At 43.0% G+C, this 21,030-nt stretch overlaps 1 protein-coding gene across 1 annotated transcript in view; it reads left to right on the top strand.

Annotated features, from left to right (window-relative positions):
* The window catches only part of LOC115100809 (small G protein signaling modulator 1-like), a 324,051-nt gene that overhangs the window by 275,011 nt on the left and 28,010 nt on the right, over positions 1–21,030 (top strand). The window contains 5 exon segments of the mRNA XM_029619713.1: positions 4,009–4,133; positions 4,600–4,682; positions 12,285–12,394; positions 14,413–14,509; positions 15,517–15,684. Of these exon segments, the coding sequence (XP_029475573.1) occupies positions 4,009–4,133; positions 4,600–4,682; positions 12,285–12,394; positions 14,413–14,509; positions 15,517–15,684 (583 nt within the window).

Below are 21,030 nucleotides of genomic sequence, written 5' to 3' on the forward strand. Positions count from 1 at the left end.
CCCAAGGGAGGAATCGGAGGAGGAGTTGTGCCTACGGGCAATTCGCGCGGTCTATGCGGCGGGGATAGTGGAGGAGGGAGATCCTCTCCCTCCTCAGAATCTTCTGCATCCCCCTCCGATGCCGCCAAAATGGCCGCCGCTCCCGCGCAAATCGGGAGCGGCCCAGGCCTCGGTCCCTCGGCATTGTGCGTGCCGTGCGACTTTCTTCGCCGCGTTGTGACCGCCCCCCCCCCCCCCCCCCGCGCGCCGAATTGGGCCATCGCGAAGGCCCCTCGCCCCCGGGGAGGCACCGGGAGCAGAGGCCTTTGCGAGAGAGCCGGAGCCCCGGCTCTCCACATGATTGACAAACCGTTTCTCTGAGCATTCTCTAGCAGTTGGGTGAAAAGTCCATCCCTTCTGGAGGCCCGGGAGACAGACAGGTGCGGCTGAGGTAAGAACAGAGTGGAATTAAATAAAGAACCTCCTGACGTTTCTGTTCAATAACTTTTTTTTTTTTTTTTTTTTTTTTTTAAACTCAGCCCCAAGGAGGAAGGCACTGGTAAAGAAAGAGGAGACTCAGAGGAAATAGTACCTCTCTGAGGGAGGGGGAGAGTGACCGGCCCACCGGTAAATCCTCCCCCTCTGCTTACCGGGCTAGGGCAGAGAAAATCTCCGGGGATTGGCTATAGGGCAATGCCCTGCCTTGCTTGTCCTTATCTAGCTGCACTGAAAAGAAGTGAAGATATTAAACTTTTTTTTTTTTTTGTATTTTTTAAAATGATCTAGTCAAAAGTTCTAAATCTCTTTTTTTTTTTTTTTTTTAATTAACCAAACCTGGTGGAGCAAGGCCCCAGAAATTTTGAGATCAGGACCACAGGTTATGCCTCTCAATCTGCTGGAGTCAGAGAAGATACTGAGGGATCGCAGGTGGCACCCCGGGTTATGTGGGAGGTGCTTTTCAGTTTCTCTCTGACTCCATCTGCTGGAAGGGAGGCATAACCCAGCAGTCTGGACTGATCCTGGTACGTACAGGGAATTTATATTATCTGGTTCAAGTCCTTTCACAATTTTGTAGACTTCTATCATATCCCCCATCAGTCGTCTCTTCTCTGCACTGAACAGCCCTAACTTCTTTAGCCTTTACTCATAGGGCAGCCTTTCTATGGCCCTTATCATTTTGGTCACCCTTCTCTGCACTTTCTCCAGTGCAGCTATATCCTTTTTGAGAAGTGGTGACCAGAGCTGCACACAGTATTCAAGATGTGGTCTCACCATGGAGCCTTGTGCATTAAACATTATGACATCCTCCATTTTATTTTCCATTCCCTTAATAATTCCTAACGTTCTGTTTGCTTTTTTGATTGCCACAGCTCACTGGGCCGACAATTTTAATGTATTATCCACTATGATGCCTAGTTCTTTTTCCTGGATGGTAACTTCTCAGATAGAGCCTAACATTGTGTAACTACAGAAAGGGTTATTTTTCCCTATATGCATCACCTTGCACTTGTCCACGTTAAATTTCATCTGCCATTTGGATGCCCAATCTTCCAGTCTCGCAAGTTCCTCCTGCAATTCATCACAATCCGCTTGAGATTTAACTACTCTGCATAATTTTGTGTCATCAGCAAATTTGATCACCTCACTAGTCGTACCCCTTTCTGGATCATTTATAAATATACTAAAAAGCACCAGTCCAAATACAGATCCCTGAGGCACTCCATCGTTTACCTTTTTCCACTGTGAAAATAGACCATTTAATCCTACTCTCTGTTTCCTGTCTTCTAACCAATTTGCAATCCACAAAAGGACATCCTATGACTTTTTAGTTTTCTTAGAAGCCTCTCATGTGGGACTTCGTCGAACACCTTCTGAAAATCCAAATACACTACATTTACTGGTTCACCTTTTGTCCACATGTTTATTCACCCCTTCAAAAATATGTAGGAGATTGAGGCAAGACTTCCTTTGGGTAAATCCTTGTTTGCTGTGTCCCATCAAACCATGTCTATCTAAATGTTTTGTGATTTTATTCTTTATAACAGTTTCCACAATTTTTCCTGACACTGAAGTCAGGCTTACCGGTCTATAGTTTCCTGGATCACCCCTGGATCCCTTTTTAAATGTTGGGGTTATATTGGCCATCTTCCTATCTTCAGGTACATCGGATGATTTTAATGATAGGTTACAAATGTTTACTAATAGGTCTGAAATTTCATTTTTTAGCTTTTTTCAGAACCCTGGGGTGTATACCATCCAGTCCAGGTGATTTATCACTCTTCAGTTTGCCAGTCAGGTCCACCACATCTTCAGGTTCACCTTGATTTGGTTCAGCTTCTTTCACACCCTCTGCCAGCAGCTGCTAATTCAATACAGGAGCATGTTCTGATCACCCAGGTCCTGCCAAATAAACTGAGAGCAAGGTGACCAGAACATAGTGCTTTAGTAACCCCCATAGTTACAGATATAGGAAGTACAGTAATGAGCAAGTTAAGGCTTTCCTGTTTTGGGAGGCTTTTGAGTCTACTTAGTGTTTTAGTTTTAATTTGTTTTGATTCTGTTTTGTGTATTTGTATATGGTTTGGTTCTAATTTATGTATTTTATTTTGTAAACTGCCCAGAACAGACGTCTAGTAATGGGGGGGTTAATAAATTGCTATAAATTTAAAAAAAATGCTAGGTGTTACCCATGAATCGATCCTGGTTCTTCCACATAGCAGCACTATCACAAAGCCAACAGGCTGGCCCCTCTGATTATTATTAAGAGTTTAGTAATCTGGGTCTCGAAATTGAAAACTGGCATTATGTAATTTAGCCGGATGTGGCTTTTTCGGGCTAAGTTACAAGGGATTTTGGCTCATTGGCAGGTATAACTTACCCGCATAGCTTATCCGGGTAAGGCTAAATATCACTACTTAGCTGGATAAGTTATCCGGCTAAGTAGCACCACCCAGATCCACCCATTGCCCGCCCACTTTCAAGTTGGCTTATTCGGCTTTCGAGCGCTGAATGCGCTTTCAATATCAGGCTCGCGATGTCTATTAGACAGGAAGGAAGGTGCGTTGTAGCACAAAAGAAACATACATGAAACTGAAGATTTCTGTCCCATTAGAGAAAACTGGGGCTCCTATTATCAAGGTTATGGGATACACCTCTATGATTTTTCTTTTTTTAATCAGCGGTGTATTGCTCTTCCATTTCTGATAAGAGATTTAAATATCCCAAACTTATTCTATAGATAAAGATATATATATATATATGTATATTATTCTTTTAATAACTAATGCAGAAATTTATATTGAGGTTCCTTTACTCAAGCTAACTGTAATCCAGAGAAAACATGTAGTGTTTTAGCAAACCAGCAGGGTCATTCTTTATTCTGCGATGGTCTGTTATCACATACAATAGGGCCTTATCGCCCTCAATAATGGCCGCATCGTAACGATGCCATGCTAATTAGGGGAAGGGGAGGAGTGTGGACAGGGTTATGGCCTGGCAGCGCTGCCAGGGATAATGTTTTCCACATTATCGTTGGCAGCACTGCGGGAAATAATGCCACCTTTTCCCATGGCGCTATGGGGGCAGTAGTGTATGCCGGCCACATCGCGGTAGGTGAAACCGCACCGCCACAGTGTGGCTGGCTGCCCACTATTGTCCCCTGCCCCCTTTTTTTTGCTATAAATATAGCAGAATGTTGAACCAAGAGGGCAGGTTTGGTGACCTCTTTGGCATTCCTACTGTAGAATGTAAAATCTAGGACATGCAAATATCTGTGCAGCATACCCAGAGCCAGAGTTTGTATGAATGCTGGGTTTGCTTGCTTGGAGCTCATTTGAGAGGTGGACCTCCCTTGGCTTGACCGAAAAGCATTCCGGAATCAGTAAGTTGTTGCCCTGTAGGATACTGATCATCACAGTAGAATTATTCACAGACTCTTTCTTGAAAGCAAATACATGAAACATATCTTGCTTAGCAACGTTTTCTGTTTCATGAGAGGTTAAAGAGGTCTCTTTTCATGTATAACCTTAGCAAGAGCTGCTAGACCTGTATACTATTAACCTGCATCGCATCGAGAAAGACGTTCAGAGATGCGACCGGAACTACTGGTATTTCACGGCTGTCAATTTGGAGAAGCTTCGTAACATCATGTGCAGGTACCAAACCCACCTGTCAGACACTGTTGGGTTTTGGGTTTTTTTTCCATCCATATTAAATGAGTTTGAAAGAGTTTGTACTGAGGGCTTGACCATAGGATTGTCTTAGTGGGGGAGTAAACATGGTTTTATAGCCAACTTGTGGCCTGATTTGTCAAGGTCTTTTCCCAGCATGGGGGAAATCTAGGTTAGTCAGTTGGACCCTTAAAGTGATGATGTCAGGGTTGGTGAACTAGGAAGCTGAAAATCTGGAAGAGAAAAGTCTTGATATCGCAATGATATTTCAGGTGACCTGATTAGTGATGCTTTGAATTTCTTTGAGACTTCTGGCTGTACTTTTTTTTTTTTTAATCTTTTTAAACTAAGCACAAATGTAGCCACATCTGGGGAGTGTCAGCAGATGTTATTTCTCTCACTTCCAAACAATATTAAAAAATTATTTGTTTCTTTTTAAACCGTATCCTAGCTACATCTGGCAGCATATTGAGATTGGATACGTCCAAGGAATGTGTGACCTCCTTGCTCCTCTCTTGGTGATATTGGACGATGGTGAGTGGACTGACTTTTTGGAATCCTCTTTTATTTTTTAAATTGGAGAAATCATAGCTTCAGCTGCCATAAGCACTGTAAATTAATATAATATTTTTAGTTAATTTACGTATTGGATACTATGTTGAAAATTCACAGCCATGCTATTAAACATTATGGCATATCAAGGGCTGCAAAGAAGGATGACTTGGTTCACCTCTGGTGCTCATTAAGAACATAAGAAATTGCCATGCTGGGTCAGACCAAGGGTCCATCAAGCCCAGCATCCTGTTTCCAACAGAGGCCAAACCAGGCCACAAGAACCTGGCAATTACCCAAACACTAAGAAGATCCCATGCTACTGATGCAATTAATAGCAGTGGCTATTCCCTAAGTATAATTGATTAATAGCCGTTAATGGACTTCTCCTCCAAGAACTTATCCAAACCTTTTTTGAACCCAGCTACACTAACTGCACTAACCACATCCTCTGTCAACAAATTCCAGAGCTTTATTGTGCGTTGAGTGAAAAAGAATTTTCTCCGATTAATCTTAAATTAGTCTAAACCCAGCCCTAAAGAACAAAAAACCCTGATTCACACCAGAACTAAAAAATCTTAAACAAGAACTAAGACGCAAAGAACTCAAATGGCGCAAGGAGCCCACCCAAGCTCCTTGGGCTGCCTACAAAACATCCATGCACAGTTACAGGGCATCCATTCTCCATACAAAGAGAGACTTCTGCGCCCACAAAATACATCATTTCCTCTTTTATGCTAAGGCCTTGTTCTCATCCGTGTCAGACCTCACGAATCCCTCCCCTCCCTCCATCCCCGACGACCAAGCCCAAACTAAATCCTCTGAAGTGGCCTTGTTCTTTTGAGAAAAAAATCTCTAACCTCATAGCCCCGCTTATCTCCTCCAACATCCAGCCCCCATCCCCCTACTCCATCCTCAACAACAAGAAAGCAAAACTGGATTCATTTGAACCTACGTCATCCCTCGAAATCGAATCTATCCTCAAGAGCACGAAACCCTCCTCCCACCCGTCCAACCCCCATCCCCACTAAACTACTGCTCACAATTTCTAAAACCATCTCCAAAACACTGGCTGAAATTATAAATTGCTCTCTTTCCCAAGGATCAGTACCGGCCCCTCTGAAACTTGCCACCCTTAAACCACTATTAAAGAAACCTAATCTGGATCCAACTAACCCGGCTAACTTTCGTCCCATTGCCAACCTCCCATTTATTGCTAAACTCATGGAGAAACTAGTCAACACCTGTCTCTCTGAATACTTAGATGATCACAAAATTCTCTTCCTAGCTCAGTTTGGATTCTGGAAATCTCTAAACACAGAATCCCTCTTAATTTCACTCACTGACAACATACTTATGGGCTTAGACAAAGGTCAACCGTTTATACTGGCACTTCTCGACATCTATGCAGCCTTCGACACCGTGAATCACTCAATCCTCATCAACCTTCTTTCAGACACTTGATTCAAGTCCTTCCTCAGTAACAGAAACTTCAAGGTTAGAATAAGCAACAAAGAATTCCCCCCCCCCCCCCCCCCCCCCAATCATGTCTACGCTTGGAGTCCCTCAAGGATCATCCCTCTCCCCTACGCTCTTTAACATTTATCTTCTTCCCTTATGCCAACTCCTCGCCAATCTTAAGCTAACCCATTTTATCTATGCTGATGACGTACAGATCCTATTCCTATTACAGAATCCATCTCCAAAACCCTCAATTTCCAGAACAGCTGCCTACACTCCATCAACCTACTCCTCTCCAGCCTCAACCTAGTCCTCAACACGGCCAAAACTGAACGCCTTCTCATCTCACTGGACGAAAAAAAACCCTCTATAAACTGCCATCCCACCTCCTCATCAATCTCAATGGCCCAAGTGAGAGACCTGGGCGTTACACTGGATAACCATCTGAACTTTTTTTTTTAATTTATTTATTATTTTTATATACCGACATTCGATCTGAGATATCACATCGGTTTACATTCAGGTACTGTAGAACTTAAAAAAAAATTCGTCAACAATACAACTAAAGAATGCTTTTACAAACTACAAGTTCTCAAAAAGCTTAGACCCCCTTCTCCACCTACACGATTTCCGCACAGTTCTCCAAGCTACCCTATTCTCCAAAATTGACTATTGCAATTCCCTCCTACTAGGCCTCTCAGCCTCGTCCATCAGACCTCTACAGATGCTCCATAATGCCGCCACAGGGATACTTACCAATACCAACCGAGGAGACCGTCACACCCATTCTGAAAAATCTACACTAGCTTCCCATCAACTTCACAATCCTTCACAAAGCCCTTACCATCATACACAAGACCATCCACAAGCAGTCTTCTCTTGAGCTAGACTTCCCTCTTCGCCTCCACTCCTCCTCCAGACCAGTCAGAGCAGCGTATAAAGACACCCTTCACGTTCCTCCCATCAAATCCTCCCTCCACGCATCCATCAGGAAACGTGCTTTCGTTATAGCTGGCCCCTCTCAATGGAATGCTTTACCCCCCAGATCTATGCCAAGAACAATGCCCGCTGACCTTCAAGAAAAAACTTAAGACTCTGCTTTTTGTAGAAGCGTTTCCCTAAAAGTTTGACTCTTTGTCACTAGCTCGCAATGCTGCTAGCTCAATCTACCCTTTCAATTTTCCCACCTTTCCTCCTTCCTTCCTCCCGGGTACCCCTCCCCCACCCCCTCCTACCCAGTTACCCTCACCCTGGATACCACAATGTTCGATTCTTATGTTATAAGTTAATTTTGCTTTTATGACTCATGTTTCTCTTTCACCCTCACTTATCACTTGGGACCTTCCTCCGAGGTTGCTCAGCCCAAGGTGCCTTCTCCAGGGTCTTTATCCTTGTTACCATCCAAGTTATTAACCCTTGTTCAATGTAATTTTCCAACATTTGATGTAAACCGATGTGATATGACCAGTCATGAATGTCGGTATAAAAAAATAATTAAATAAATAAATAGATAAATGTGCTACTTGCTAACTTCATGGAATGCCCCCTAGTCCTTCTATTATTCGAAAATGTAAATAACCGATTCACATCTTCTCATTCAAGACCTCTCATGATCTTACATTTATATTTCAAGCAAATAACATTTTATTCATTAATATTTCCTATAGTTTCACTTGCAATGTAAATTATATTAAATATTGTCCAATCTATCATACATCTTGTTAAGCAAATTAATTTTCCACCTGTCCTCTTTGCTTGCTTCATGTTATTAAATGCAAAATACCGAACACCTTCAACAGACTAAAAAACTAAAAGAAAGAAAACTTAAAGGAAGTGAAATACTCCTACCTGAGATTTGGCTGCTTCTTAACGCTCGGTGAGTTCTGGGTACCAAACTCAGCACAAAGTAACCCTTTCTGTACACAAAGAGTTTGCTCAAGATGGGGGTACTCAAGCACCTACTGTACCCATAGAGCTTCGAAGGTCCAACTCGGCAGCTACCACGTGAAATCACTGAGAACTACATCTCCCGTTGGCCCTTGTTTTGGGGGTCCCCTTCCAGTGCACATGCGTGCTGATCGGAAAGACGCCGTTTCCCTGTGGCGTCCGTCGGCTTCCCGTTGCTGGGAGGGGGAGGGAGGATGGCGAGCGGCTTGTCCTGTCCGCGCTGGCTGAGGCCTAAGAGCCGGAGGTGCGGCGGCTGCAGCAACGAAGATGAGCGGCCCGGGCGGCAGGGCGCGCTCCGAGGAAGGTGGCTATGGACCCGGAATCGCTGCTGCAGGAGAAAGTGCTGAGGTTTATGGTGAGGGGGCGCTGTAAGGGTGGTTCGGCCTGTCGCTTGCCGGGGATTGGAGGAGGGACGGAGAAGGAGATGGCGGGAGGTGGGCAGGTTTCCGCGCCACGAATGCTTGAGGCCGGTTCTGGGGGATTCTCTTGTGGGTGAGGAGTGGGCACCGGCAGCGCCATTATGGTGGTTTGGTGCTGTCCATGCTTGCTGGGCTGCCACAGAACAGACTTAATTAGTGCTCTTCTCCCTGCACTCCTAAAGCCTGCCACTAAGGTCCCCTTGCCTGTCCCATCCATATTGTAATTCTGCCACTGTTTAGGCACCTTCACCTCCACTAAAAGCCTGCTCTAGGTGTCCATAACATAAACAATGTAAAGTAGGGTATATGGATCTGATGTAACTTTTGGGGCATTATGAGTGTCCACTTTTTTCAGACTGTAAAGAATATTTTCTTCATCTTGCTAAGAGTTTCCCAGATATCTACTTTTACAACAGCTGCTCTTTGGATTTTTTCCACTCCTTAATTTCCTGAGTTCAAAAGGATTTTGGATAGGAAGGTGCAGGGAATAAAAATTTGTTTTCATTTTTCAGTTTGTTTTCAGGAGAGTTTTTCCCCATGAATTTCGGTTTGTTCAAATGTTTGATTCATGTGAAAAAAATGAATCAAACATTAAAAAAAAAAAAAAAAAAAGCTCAAAAAAAACCTCATCACCCATCCATCTCACCTACCTGGAAAAAATGACAGGGCCAGGATCCTCCCTGACCTCCACTTACCCAGTCCAGTGAGGATCCGCCATTGAGGCCTAGGTCCAGGCTGAAGACTCAGCCTTGTCTAAGCTAAGGCCATAGTAAGTCACCTCGACCTGTGGAAGACCGAGGCCTCAGCTTAGGCCAGAGCTTGGGAGCAGGCCTGACGCTGCGACTTGGCTGGAGGCTGGGTCCCGACACCAGGGCATTAGTTGAAAATGAGTGTTACGACTAGAGTTTGTTTCATTCATAGAAACATAGAAACATAGAAATGACGGCAGAAGAAGACCAAACGGCCCATCCAGTCTGCCCAGCAAGCTTCACACATTTTTTTCTCATACTTATCTGTTTCTCTTAGCTCTTTGGTTCTATTTCTCTTCCACCCCCACCATTAACGTAGAGAGCAGTGATGGAGCTGCATCCAAGTGAAATATCTAGCTTGATTAGTTAGGGGTAGTAACCGCCGCAATAAGCAAGCTACACCCATGCTTATTTGTTTTTCCCAGACTATGTTATTCAGCCCTTATTGGTTGTTTTTCTTCTTCCCTGCCGTTGAAGCAGAGAGCTATGCTGGATATGCGTGAAGTATCCGTTTTTCTTCTCCCCTGCCGTTGAAGCAGAGAGCTATGCTGGATATGCGTGAAGTATCCGTTTTTCTTATCCCCTGCCGTTGAAGCAGAGAGCTATGCTGGATATGCGTGAAGTATCCGTTTTTCTTATCCCCTGCCGTTGAAGCAGAGAGCTATGCTGGATATGCGTGAAGTATCCGTTTTTCATCTCCCCTGCCGTTGAGTGGTAGAATAAAGTCCCCGTTATTTACCAGAATGTAAATCCAAACTCTCATACCTTTCCCTAAGTCTTCTTAAATATTTCAGATCTCCTTATGAGATGTAAGGAGCCCTCTCCTCTGCACTGAGGCCCTTCCCCCTGGCAAGGCGTCCGTCTCTCCTCTGATGACGCCTGCACTCCTCAGGCAGCTCTTCCTGGAAAGATTGGAAATCGATTCCCTGGTACCAAGGGCCCTCAGTTCCAGGTACAACAAAGAGTCTCTGACAAACAGAGAAAAACAAACCAGGCCCAGGAAGGTAGAGAACACTTTCCTGCCTCGACAGACTCTCCCCTATCCTTCATCTAACCGCGCACAGGAACGCACAGGGCTTCCTTACCAGAAGGAATGTGCCCATATGTTGGGCTTGTGTGCGCCGAACAGATTTTAAAAGCTACCCAGATGTGCATGTAAATGCCACAGTGCGCCCATCTTGGTAGCTTTCAAAAGGGGGCAGGGCGTGGCTGTGGTCTGGATGGGCCATGGGCGTGTCAGAGCATGAACTTGAGATGCGATCTGGTGGGCTCCGAGGCCCCCTCCTATAGATGATATCAGTAATAAAATACAGAAAACTAGGAAATCTCTGGGATTTTAAGGGTGGAGGATAAGTGGGGGGCGTGAAGGCTATTATACCAGGGGGGTTTGGGTGAACTGGGAATGAACTGGTAAAACTGGAAATGGCGTTGACGCGTGCCCCTTTTCAAATCCCCCAATTTAAGTGGTAGAAGCAGGATTTGCATGCACATGCATGCACCCACTTAAAATTTGGTGCACATGTGTGCGTGGCCAGGCTACTTTATAGCATGCATGCATATGCACTTGTATATTAGGAAATGAGCGTATCCCTGGGAGCGAGCTGATGGATGTGCACATGCATGCACCCACTTAAAATTTGGTGCACATGTGTGCGTGGCCAGGCTACTTTATAGCATGCATGCATATGCACTTGTATATTAGGAAATGAGTGCATCCCTGGGAGCGAGCTGATGGATGTGCACATGCATGCACCCACTTAAAATTTGGTGCACATGTGTGCGTGGCCAGGCTACTTTATAGCATGCATGCATATGCACTTGTATATTAGGAAATGAGTGCATTCGTGGGCGGGAAATCCCTGAATGAAATGAATTTGCCCTTTAGTCGCATTTTGCACATTCGTTTTAAACAAATGTACATCCCTAATTTTGGATGAATTCAGCTCATCCCAGAAACATCTTATGTGGAACACAGTTCCTTGTTATGATACCACTAACTCCTGGATTCTGCATTGCAAGATCAGCCAGGAAATTCTAACCTGTTGGTTTTGAAAATGCTTATGGTACTGGCACAGACAGTGTAGAGTCATCACCATAATGTCTTATTATGGGTTATAGTTCTCTTGCTCTAATTTCTCAGGTTCATATGGAGCTGTTCTGCATTGTGTATAGTTACAGCTGCTCAGTTCACAATGGCAGTACCTCTCCTGAAACTTCCCTGTAAAATAAATAAATACTCTTGCACAATTCCTTTTCTCCTGAAAATATCAGCATTTATTCACCGTTCACTGGCTGGCCGGAAGTCAGCACAGCTGTGGTGGGCATGAGAGGTGCAAACAGACAGAGGCTCAGTTTCTCTTTTGCTTTCTAGCTAGCTAGTTTCATGCTTGGTTCATAATAAATTCATAGTTAAGTGCCTCTCTGTTACCAAGTTCTCACCCTACGCTTCATGGTTTTCTCCCTTGGTAGCAGCTGGATTCCTTCTCCTCTTCCTCCTGCTGCTCAGTTTCTCCATCTTGCTTTCTCTTATTTCATTTCCCAGTAAGACCCTATAACCACTCTCATTAGGCCCGGCCATCCTGCCTCTGCTACTAAGTTACTCCTTTACTACATTTTCCCGGGATTATTATGCAAAATGGCAATTGTGGCAACTATGTTGTTATGACAAGGAAGAAACATAACAGATCGTGCAATCTAAACTTTAGAATTTTCTCAGGAACCAGAGAAGATGCCACTGTGATCAGACATTTATCTATTAAAAACAATTCATAGCTTGCACACATCCAAATTTCTCGGTGGGGTGCATGGCAAACATACATAATAAAAACAAATAGAGCAATACCATAACAATAAAGCATGGAACCAGGGCAAGTTGTTTATGCTTTTGGCCATCAGCGTTTCATTTGCTTTGGCTGTTACAATTGTTATGCTTACTGCTGTCGCAGTCCATTCTCCAGCTACTCCTTGACATTTTTTTTTGCCCTCTTGCTGTCTTCTGCTCCCCACAGAGGCCCTGGCATTCAGCTGTTTCTCCGAGCTGATGAAACGGATGAATCAGAACTTTCCACACGGAGGGGCCATGGATACCCACTTTGCAAACATGAGATCTTTGATCCAGGTATGCGTTTTATTGAAAAGTAGGAGAAACTTTGAAGTGTCTCTCTGTCTTTCTCGTCACATGCACTCCTGACGATGGCACGCGTTCAGTCCAAGCACACTAAGTTCAGAGAAAAAAATACCCCCAAGCAATAGCAACAGAATTGGAAAATAAGTATTTTGGGCCTGATTAATGAACGCCCATTCCAGTTCAAGAGAATGGGAGAAAAGCCTGTTGAGTACGTTTTCAGAGGGGTTGCGTGTGGAAAATTAGTGCATACATGCATAAGTAGCCCGCGATAGCGTATATGCTATTTTATAAACATCAAAAGTACACGCATATTTTCGGTTCGGGACCCAACGTTCACCGGTGCAAAAAAGGGGCTCTGCCAGGCTGTTCTGGGTCAAAATCAAGAGATGCGTGCAGAAGTTGCCATTTTATAAGAGATTTATGCATGTATATTAGCCAATGTATTTGCACAGTTTTATAGCTGATAATTGATTTCGGCAAGTGAAATGGGACATGTCTGTTTACTGTTTTTGGATGGGAGGTCTGGGTGAACTGGGGGAGTTCAGAGTGAAGTGCTAGAAGGTCTAGATGAACTGGAGATGGACTGGGTGAAGTGGCACAGGTATCAGCAAACTGGTGGTTTCAAGTTTGCACACAGTTTTAATAATATACCCACCTCTGCCTACAAATTGAGGTTTTATGCATACATGTTAGAATTTTTTGGATGGAAATGTATGTGCATATGTTTATAAAATAGGTAGAGAGAGTATGTGCTTTCACTGCATTGCAAATAGTCGTGCGCAATGAAACATATGTGTGTATTTTCAGATCAGAACTACGCTACACTTTATAAACGGTGCAGCAACTTGCTCCACCGTTTATAAAATACTAGAAAAAATCTCTGTGCGGTAAATAGGTTTGAAAGTTATCCTCCCTGAGAATCCAGCCCCTTTGCTTGTTTGCCAAAAATGAAGTCTCTAAAGCTCTAATGGAATAGGTAGAGCACAGGCAATATCAGTGACAGCTTTCCCACACTGTCCTACCAGCGTGCTGCTGCTGCTACACCTCTGAGAGTGACATAGCAAATCATTTGCCATGCTTTTCTTTTTGTGACCTTTCAGCTGAGATTACCCGCAGTGGTGCAGACTGGTGTCCAGTTTTGACAGTGGCTTTGCCATTGTGCGGACGCCTGCCCTTTGGAAATTGGAAACAGGACAAGGTCATATCACGTAGGCCGGCCAAGAGCTTTCAGATGATGATTACTTCTGGCTGGTGCTGGCTTGAGCTAAATTTGGACAGGTGACCTGAGAAGTGGAGTGAAGGGAGTAGTCCAGGCTTTGGACCAAGGAGACCAGGGTTCAAATCATGCTGCTGTTCCTTGTGACCTTGGACAAGTTAATTTACTCTCTGGAAACAGAGAAATAACTGCAGTACCTGAATATAATCTGCTTTGAAGTGCTGAAAAGCAGAATTTATAAATAAATGAAAGGCAACTATAACTTTCTGCTGTCTAGTTGTTCTATTTCTAGTGGATTCTAATTTTTAGGTTAAAAGGTCTCCATTCCTTACCAAGAAGAAGTGAAATAACTACAAATTATAACCATGGGGTAGTGTTTAAAAAGTGGATATAGGACTGTTCTTCATGGACTCAAAAATCCTAAATTAGCCAATTAGTGGAGCCTTTTCAGACTGTAAAACCTTTTGTCTGTGGATGATTAATATCCCTATACTTGGCTACATAACTTTGAATTGAGCCCTTGTGAATAGTGCACAGAGTGGTGATATACTGTTATTATTGTTATTATTATTATTTTATTGCAGACTTACCCTATGCCAAAATTGCTAACACAACAAATTCTGAAGGTTGAAGGCCATCAATGGAGAGTAGGAGGAGAAAAGAAGCCATATTAGGCAGTTCTAACAAACTAGCGCTTCCTGAACTGTGTAGACTGAAACCAATTCTTGAGCACGCGTTCTTTTTCCAAACCGTTTTGACAGTAGCATAATGTGTGCTTTGCTTTTTCTCTCAGATTTTGGATTCCGAGCTCTTTGAACTAATGCACCAAAATGGGGATTACACCCATTTCTATTTCTGCTACCGATGGTTCCTTCTTGACTTCAAGCGAGGTATGTGTGATTAATGGGGCACATGGCAGCATCCTCCCTCGCTCTCTAAGTCCGTCTTTGCTGAGTCTTTGCAGTAGGCAGGAGATGCCGGCTCAGCATTTGATCCTGTTATCATAAGAGCTTAAGAGGGTCCCTGCTGAGAAACCAGTAGTCCATCGAAACTAATAGTCCACTTTCCAACCATGGGTAGTCTGGGTCACTTGAAAGTAGCCCAGCAAATCCAAATAAGAAAATCCATTCCCTTTGCTCACCCCCAGAAGTACAAAATGGAGACACCCAATTCTGTCTGTCTAATCCATATTTTTTGGTGTGGATCTGTTCTCCAGAAACTTGTCCAAGCATTCTTTAAAACTCAGCTATGCTACTAGGCTGTCTGCATGAAATGTATTTCCCATTCACTGGTAAGTGAATGATCATGAAGCCTAAGAGGCCCTAAAACACAATGAAGCCATGCTCTGCTCTTCTGAAGAGGAATTTTTTCTTTCTGCTCTTCAATGCAGAAGCTGCAGTACAACCCTGGCTGCAGAGATGGCTTTTATGGGGTCCTTTCTGGATGAAAGGAGCTATGAAAGTACAAATGATTATGTTTCTGGTATTTCAGACCTTGATGGATGTGGCTTGTCTGGCGTTCCTATTAAAGTGCGTGCTGCAAGCAGTGATCCTTATAGAAATCATAGGTCTTTACGCCATAAGCACTCAAAAATCACTTCAAAGCAAAAAAAGAACATTTTATTCTTTTCAACAAAGAACAAATAACCCCAGCGATCATATGAAAGGTTACGTTAAAGCACTGCTCTAAACAATGGCCTATTTCAAACAAATGTTTCCTCTCTCCCTTTTATATCTCCTTTCTTTTTGCATTCCTCTCCCTTTTTCATTCTCATTTTTCTTCTCCCCATTTCATTTTCACCTCCCCACCCACTCCCATCTTCCCTCTCCCTCTCCCCATCCCCTATTCCCTTTCTCCTTTCCCTTCTGTGCTCTCGTCCTTTCTCTTGTTTTAACAGAACTGGTCTACGATGATGTGTTCTCAGTTTGGGAGACAATCTGGGCAGCAAAGCACATCTCCTCCTCTCACTATGTCCTCTTCATAGCCCTGGCTTTAGTGGAAGTTTACCGGGACATCATTTTAGAGAATAATATGGATTTTACGGATATCATAAAATTCTTTAATGGTAAGTGATTTCGTTTATTTGAAGAGACAATTTCTTGATTCAACCTGGCTATCTCTGTCCTGCATAAACCAGGAAAAGATTATATTCCCTTATGCGCACTCCCCAGTCCCACCCCCACCCCTGACCGAATCCGGATGTTGGTGGTATCGTAAGAAGGACCTGCGTTCCACATAAGGCTGGTTTCTGGATTGAGCTGTTCAATACCCATGCTCAGTTCTTCCAGAATCCTTTTTAACCTCTGGTAGGTAGAGTGTGGAAAAAAATCCAAATAGTGAATATGGCAAAAGCAGATATTTGGGAGACGCTCAGCAAGATGAAAGAAATATTCACTGCAGTCTGAAAAATTTAGTGTGGGCAGGCAAAGGAGCCACTATAAATACTACAAGAACACTTCTGTTCTTTTTGGGCTGGATTTTCAAAAGGTTACGACATCGGGCCTATTTTAAAAAGGCCGGCGGCGAGCATAAAGCCCCAGGATGCATGTAAGTCCCAGAGCTTGCAAAAAGGGTTCGTAGCGGGACATGGGCGGGGTCAGCGGCTCCTGGTACAGCAGCCATTTGCTGCTGTGTCGGAGATCGCGTGCCCAGAGGCAGGCGCAAAAGGTAAAACAAAAATTTGAGGGGGGTTAGAGTAGGGCTGGGGGGGGAACGTCAGGTTAGGGGGAAGGCTGCCCAGCTCGGCACATGCAAGGTGCACAATTGTGCACCCCCTTGCACGCGCCGACCCTAGATTCTATAACTTACGCGCGCAGTTATAAAATCAAGTGTACATGTGCAAGCGTTGGGAAGCGTGCGCATAGGTACACCCACGCGCAACCTTTTAAAATCTACCCCTATATGTTTAAACGTTCCATTTTGTTTGTTAAGACCACTGACCAAGTGAAAGACTACAAGACAAAAATTCAAAACCACTCCATATGTGACCACTGTACAGCCAAAAAAATTAAGGGTAGGGAGATTTGTAAAACAAGGCCACTGATGTTTCTTACAGTAAACAATGAACCACCAAAGTGATAAAGTGAAGAAAAGAGCCCTTAATGAAGGAAGGCAGAGAAAACACATCAAAGCATTGTAACTTTAGCTTAGAAGTTGGCTGTAGAGGCAAAAACTCACAGTAAAAACTTTTTAAAATATATCCGAAGCAGAAAGCCTGTGAGGGAGTCAGTTGGACCGTTAGATGATCGAGGGGTTAAAGGGGCACTTAGAGGAGATAAGGCCATCGCAGAAAGATTAAATGATTTATTTGCTTGGTGTTTAATGAAGAGGATGTTGGGGAGGAAGGTTTTCATGGGTAATGATTCAGATGGACTGAATCAAATCACGGTGAACCTAGAAGATGTGGTAGGCCTGATTGACAAACTGAAGAGTAGTAAATCACCTGGACCGGATGGTATACACCCCAGAGTTCCGAAGGAACTAAAAAATGAAATTTCAGACCTATTAGTAAAAATTTGTAACCTATCATTAAAATCATCCATTGTACCTGAAGACTGGAGGATAGCAATGTAACTCCAATATTTAAAAAGGGCTCCAGGGGCAATCCGGGAAACTACGGACCGGTTAGCCTGACTTCAGTGCCAGGAAAAATAGTGGAAAGTGTTCTAAACATCAAAATCACAGAACATATAGAAAGGCATGGTTTAATGGAACAAAGTCAGCATGGCTTTACCCAGGGCAAGTCTTGCCTCACAAATCTGCTTCACTTTTTTTAAGGAGTTAATAAACATGTGGATAAAGGTGAACCGGTAGATGTAGTATACTGGGATTTTCAGAAGGCGTTTGACAAAGTTCCTCAAATCCAAGGCTCTCGTGCTAAACTTTCAAAAGGGAAACTTTGATAAAATGAGAAAAATTGTTAGAAAAAAACTGAAAGGAGCAGCTACAAAAGTAAAAAAATGTCCAAGAGGCGTGGTCATTGTTAAAAAACACCATTCTAGAAGCACAGTCTAGATCAGAGCTTTCCAAACTTTTCATGTGGGTGACACACTTTTTAGACAAACATAATTTCACGACACGGTAATTCAGTCTACTAGTAAACCAGAGGTTAAACGAACGAAACATATTTCGACAATTTATGTATGTTTCCTTAAATATATACATAAAATGTTTCACGACACAACCTATCTCATGAAAACCTTAAATTTATATTAAAAATATATATTCCAAGATTCATGTTATTGTTATAATTTATGAGAAACAATAATAAAACAAATTGTCTGTCCCCCACACACTCATCTCTCTCCTCCCCCCAGCACATGTCTGGCCCCTACACACTCATATCTCTCCCCCTCAAGCACATGTCTGTCCCCCCAGCACGTTTGCCCCCCACTCACTCATCTCTCTCCCCCCAGCACATGTCTGGCCCCCACACTCATGTACCTCGTCTTTTTGATTGTTGCCAGTTAAGTGCTTCACTCCCTTCCATGATCACCAGACACTGCTGCTTGCAGTCAGTACTCCTCATGGCCAGGCCTCATCGGCAGCAGCAGCCAATGCAAGGATGGCTGGGCTCGTTCCACCCACCAAGCCCCCCAAAAAAACACGATTGACAGCAAAAATCACCCAATAATAAGCAACCCATAAACTGAAAAAAAAAAAGTGAATCTCTAGAAAAAAAAAGCCCAAACTCGCATCAGAGTTGACTGGGCTTGCGCGACACACCTGCACACTGCAGGCGACACACTAACGTGTCCCGACACACAGTTTGGAAAGCTCTGGTCTAGATGGTCAGTTGAAGATGTGGACAAATCAGGAAGTGCTGCTTGTGCTACTGAATATCTGATATTAGTCCCATGAGTATAAGAAATCAAGGGGGCCTCTTGAAAGGGCTTGATGTAAAGATAGTACATGTCAGTGCCGTTTAATGCAATCCACAAACCAAGACGCTTTGTTCGACAAAGGCAGAACACAAACTGTTGAAATTTCCTTGCATTTGCCAAGGTATTGCATAAGGGCTGTCGGATCAGAGTATAAAGCTCTGCGGTAAACAGTTTTTACAATGGACAGAGGATACCCTCTAGCAAAAAACAATTAGCCAGACTATGTGCATGCAGTTTAAATTTGGCAATAGTGGAAGTATGCACCATATCCTAAACCTTTGACTTACTGGTTGACCAGCTTTAAAACCCCCAAAGTGATGACGCTGATATTTTAATAGATTATTCCTCTCAGTGGGCTTCCTATAAACAGTAATATGAATGGAATTACCATTCTTCGTGACCATTATATCCAAAAATGACAGTCTATGTTGATCGAACGAGAAAGTAAATTGAAGCCATGGATCTAAAAAATTTATCCATTGACAAAAAACTTGAAGTTCCAAAATAGAAGCCTTCCAAATCAAAAACAAGTCATCACTATATCTCATCCAACTAATGAACCTTTGGAAATGTTCCAATGAATAGATGCACTTAGTTTCAAAATCATCCATAACCAAATTCGCTATGGAGGTGCAACAGCAGAACCCATGGCAATCCCATGCGTTTGTAGAAAAAATTGATCTTGAAATGAAAAATTGTTTTTCAATACCAACTCTGCTATAACATGTAAAAAGGAAACAGGAATCCTTTGAGATCCTGATGCACAATCCAAGATTTTAGAGATAACTTCCTGTGCACGGGAATGTGAAACATTCCAGTGCACAGGAAACAACATTCATGGAGACAAATCACTGGTCTACATTTGAAAAAAGGTTTTCTGCTGACCTAATTATTTTTGCTGATTTTACCCAAATGAAAGGTGCTGATTCCAAATATGAAGTAAAAAAAATATGCAATACATCAAATTTTTTCACAAATGAGAAATGTTTGATTAAAGATTATAAAGTCGAATATCAAGGGTAATAAGTTCTGAAGAAGCGATAGCACGTAATATATTTGTTTCATGCAAAAAATGAGTCTTTCGTCTAACCAAGAGAGCAATAGTTGTGTAAATTTTAATTGTTAGGGAGAAATGTTCTCTTTTTGGATACTCTGGCATAGTTATGATCAGGGTTGTCAAGCTGTAAACACCTATATTATTGGAAAAACTGCTTAATATGATGTAATCTATTAATACTTAATCCTAAAGAACATCATAAGAATGGAAAATTATTTTGTGAGTAGAGACCTCATATATAATTTAGTGGAGGCAACTTGCTGTTTACTTACACTTAATGGAGATAGTTCTTACTTAATGCACCTCACAATTCCAAAGGTGCATTAAATCACCATCTTTAAATTTTGTATAATCACTGGTCTCACACAGTTTTTTTTTCTTTTCTTTTTTTGGAGATGAGCAAGCATCTCTACTCACAAAATAAGTTTTTATTCTTATGATGTTGCTTTGGATTAAGTAATGCTGTAAACACCAGCAGTAGTCTGCCATCATGTTTGTGTTCTATCTGCCTTAATATCTATGTTCCATGGTCTTGATGTCTTGTGAAGCGTTCTCTTTGTTCTTCACTCATAGCTGCAAGATTTGAGGGGAAATAGTTCAGGTGGCTATCAAGGAAATGCAATTTGACAGTCATGTTTGCTCCCAGTCTTTGAAAAGCAATCAAAAATTTTGAACTAAAAGGTTATAATTTTCAGCCCTGAAGTTGCCAAGAAAGTCTGTAATCACGTCAGAAAAAGCAGACCATCCTTTTCCATGGTTTTCATGATATTGAGGAATTCTCTGTCTTTGATAATTTGCGGGCCATCAAATATGCCAGCTTTCAACTTCTCATGTGAAAGAGCAGGAAGTTTGGTACACAGGTACTCGAAGCACTCCCCATCTTGATCCAAAGCCCTAACAAACTGTTTCATGAGTCCCAATTTTATATGCAATGGGGGGAGCAACACTTTGAGGATTTACAAGTGTTTCATTCTTAATATTCTTTTCACCCGATCTTAAATTTCTCTCTAGTGGGCCATTCTTTCCTTGTATAATGTTCTGCCTTTGCTCAGCTATCCCAAAGGCACAAGAAGCAAGGAAATTTTGTGTAACTGCTTTGTTGTCCTAGAAGCATCAATATAACCTTCAGATCACCATATAAAATCCAGCAATGATCATTATATTTGATTTTTTGGAGAATGGGTCTTATGGATTCATAAGTTTCTTTCATATTCACTGAGGGGCGGATTTTCAGAGCCCTGCTCGCCTAAATCCGCCCAAATCCAGGCGGATTTAGGCGAGCAGGGCCCTGCGCGCCGGTGAGCCTATTTTACATAGGCCTACCGGCGCGCGCAGAGCCCCGGGACTCGCATAAGTCCCGGGGTTTTCGGAGGGGTGTGTGTCGGGGGCGGGACCGAGCGCAGCGGCGTTTTGGGGGCGTGTCGGCAGCATTTTGGGGGCGGGTACGGGGGCGTGGCTATGGCCCAGGGCG

Source organism: Rhinatrema bivittatum, chromosome 11, assembly GCF_901001135.1.
Source record: "Rhinatrema bivittatum chromosome 11, aRhiBiv1.1, whole genome shotgun sequence".
Classification (NCBI taxonomy): domain Eukaryota; kingdom Metazoa; phylum Chordata; class Amphibia; order Gymnophiona; family Rhinatrematidae; genus Rhinatrema; species Rhinatrema bivittatum.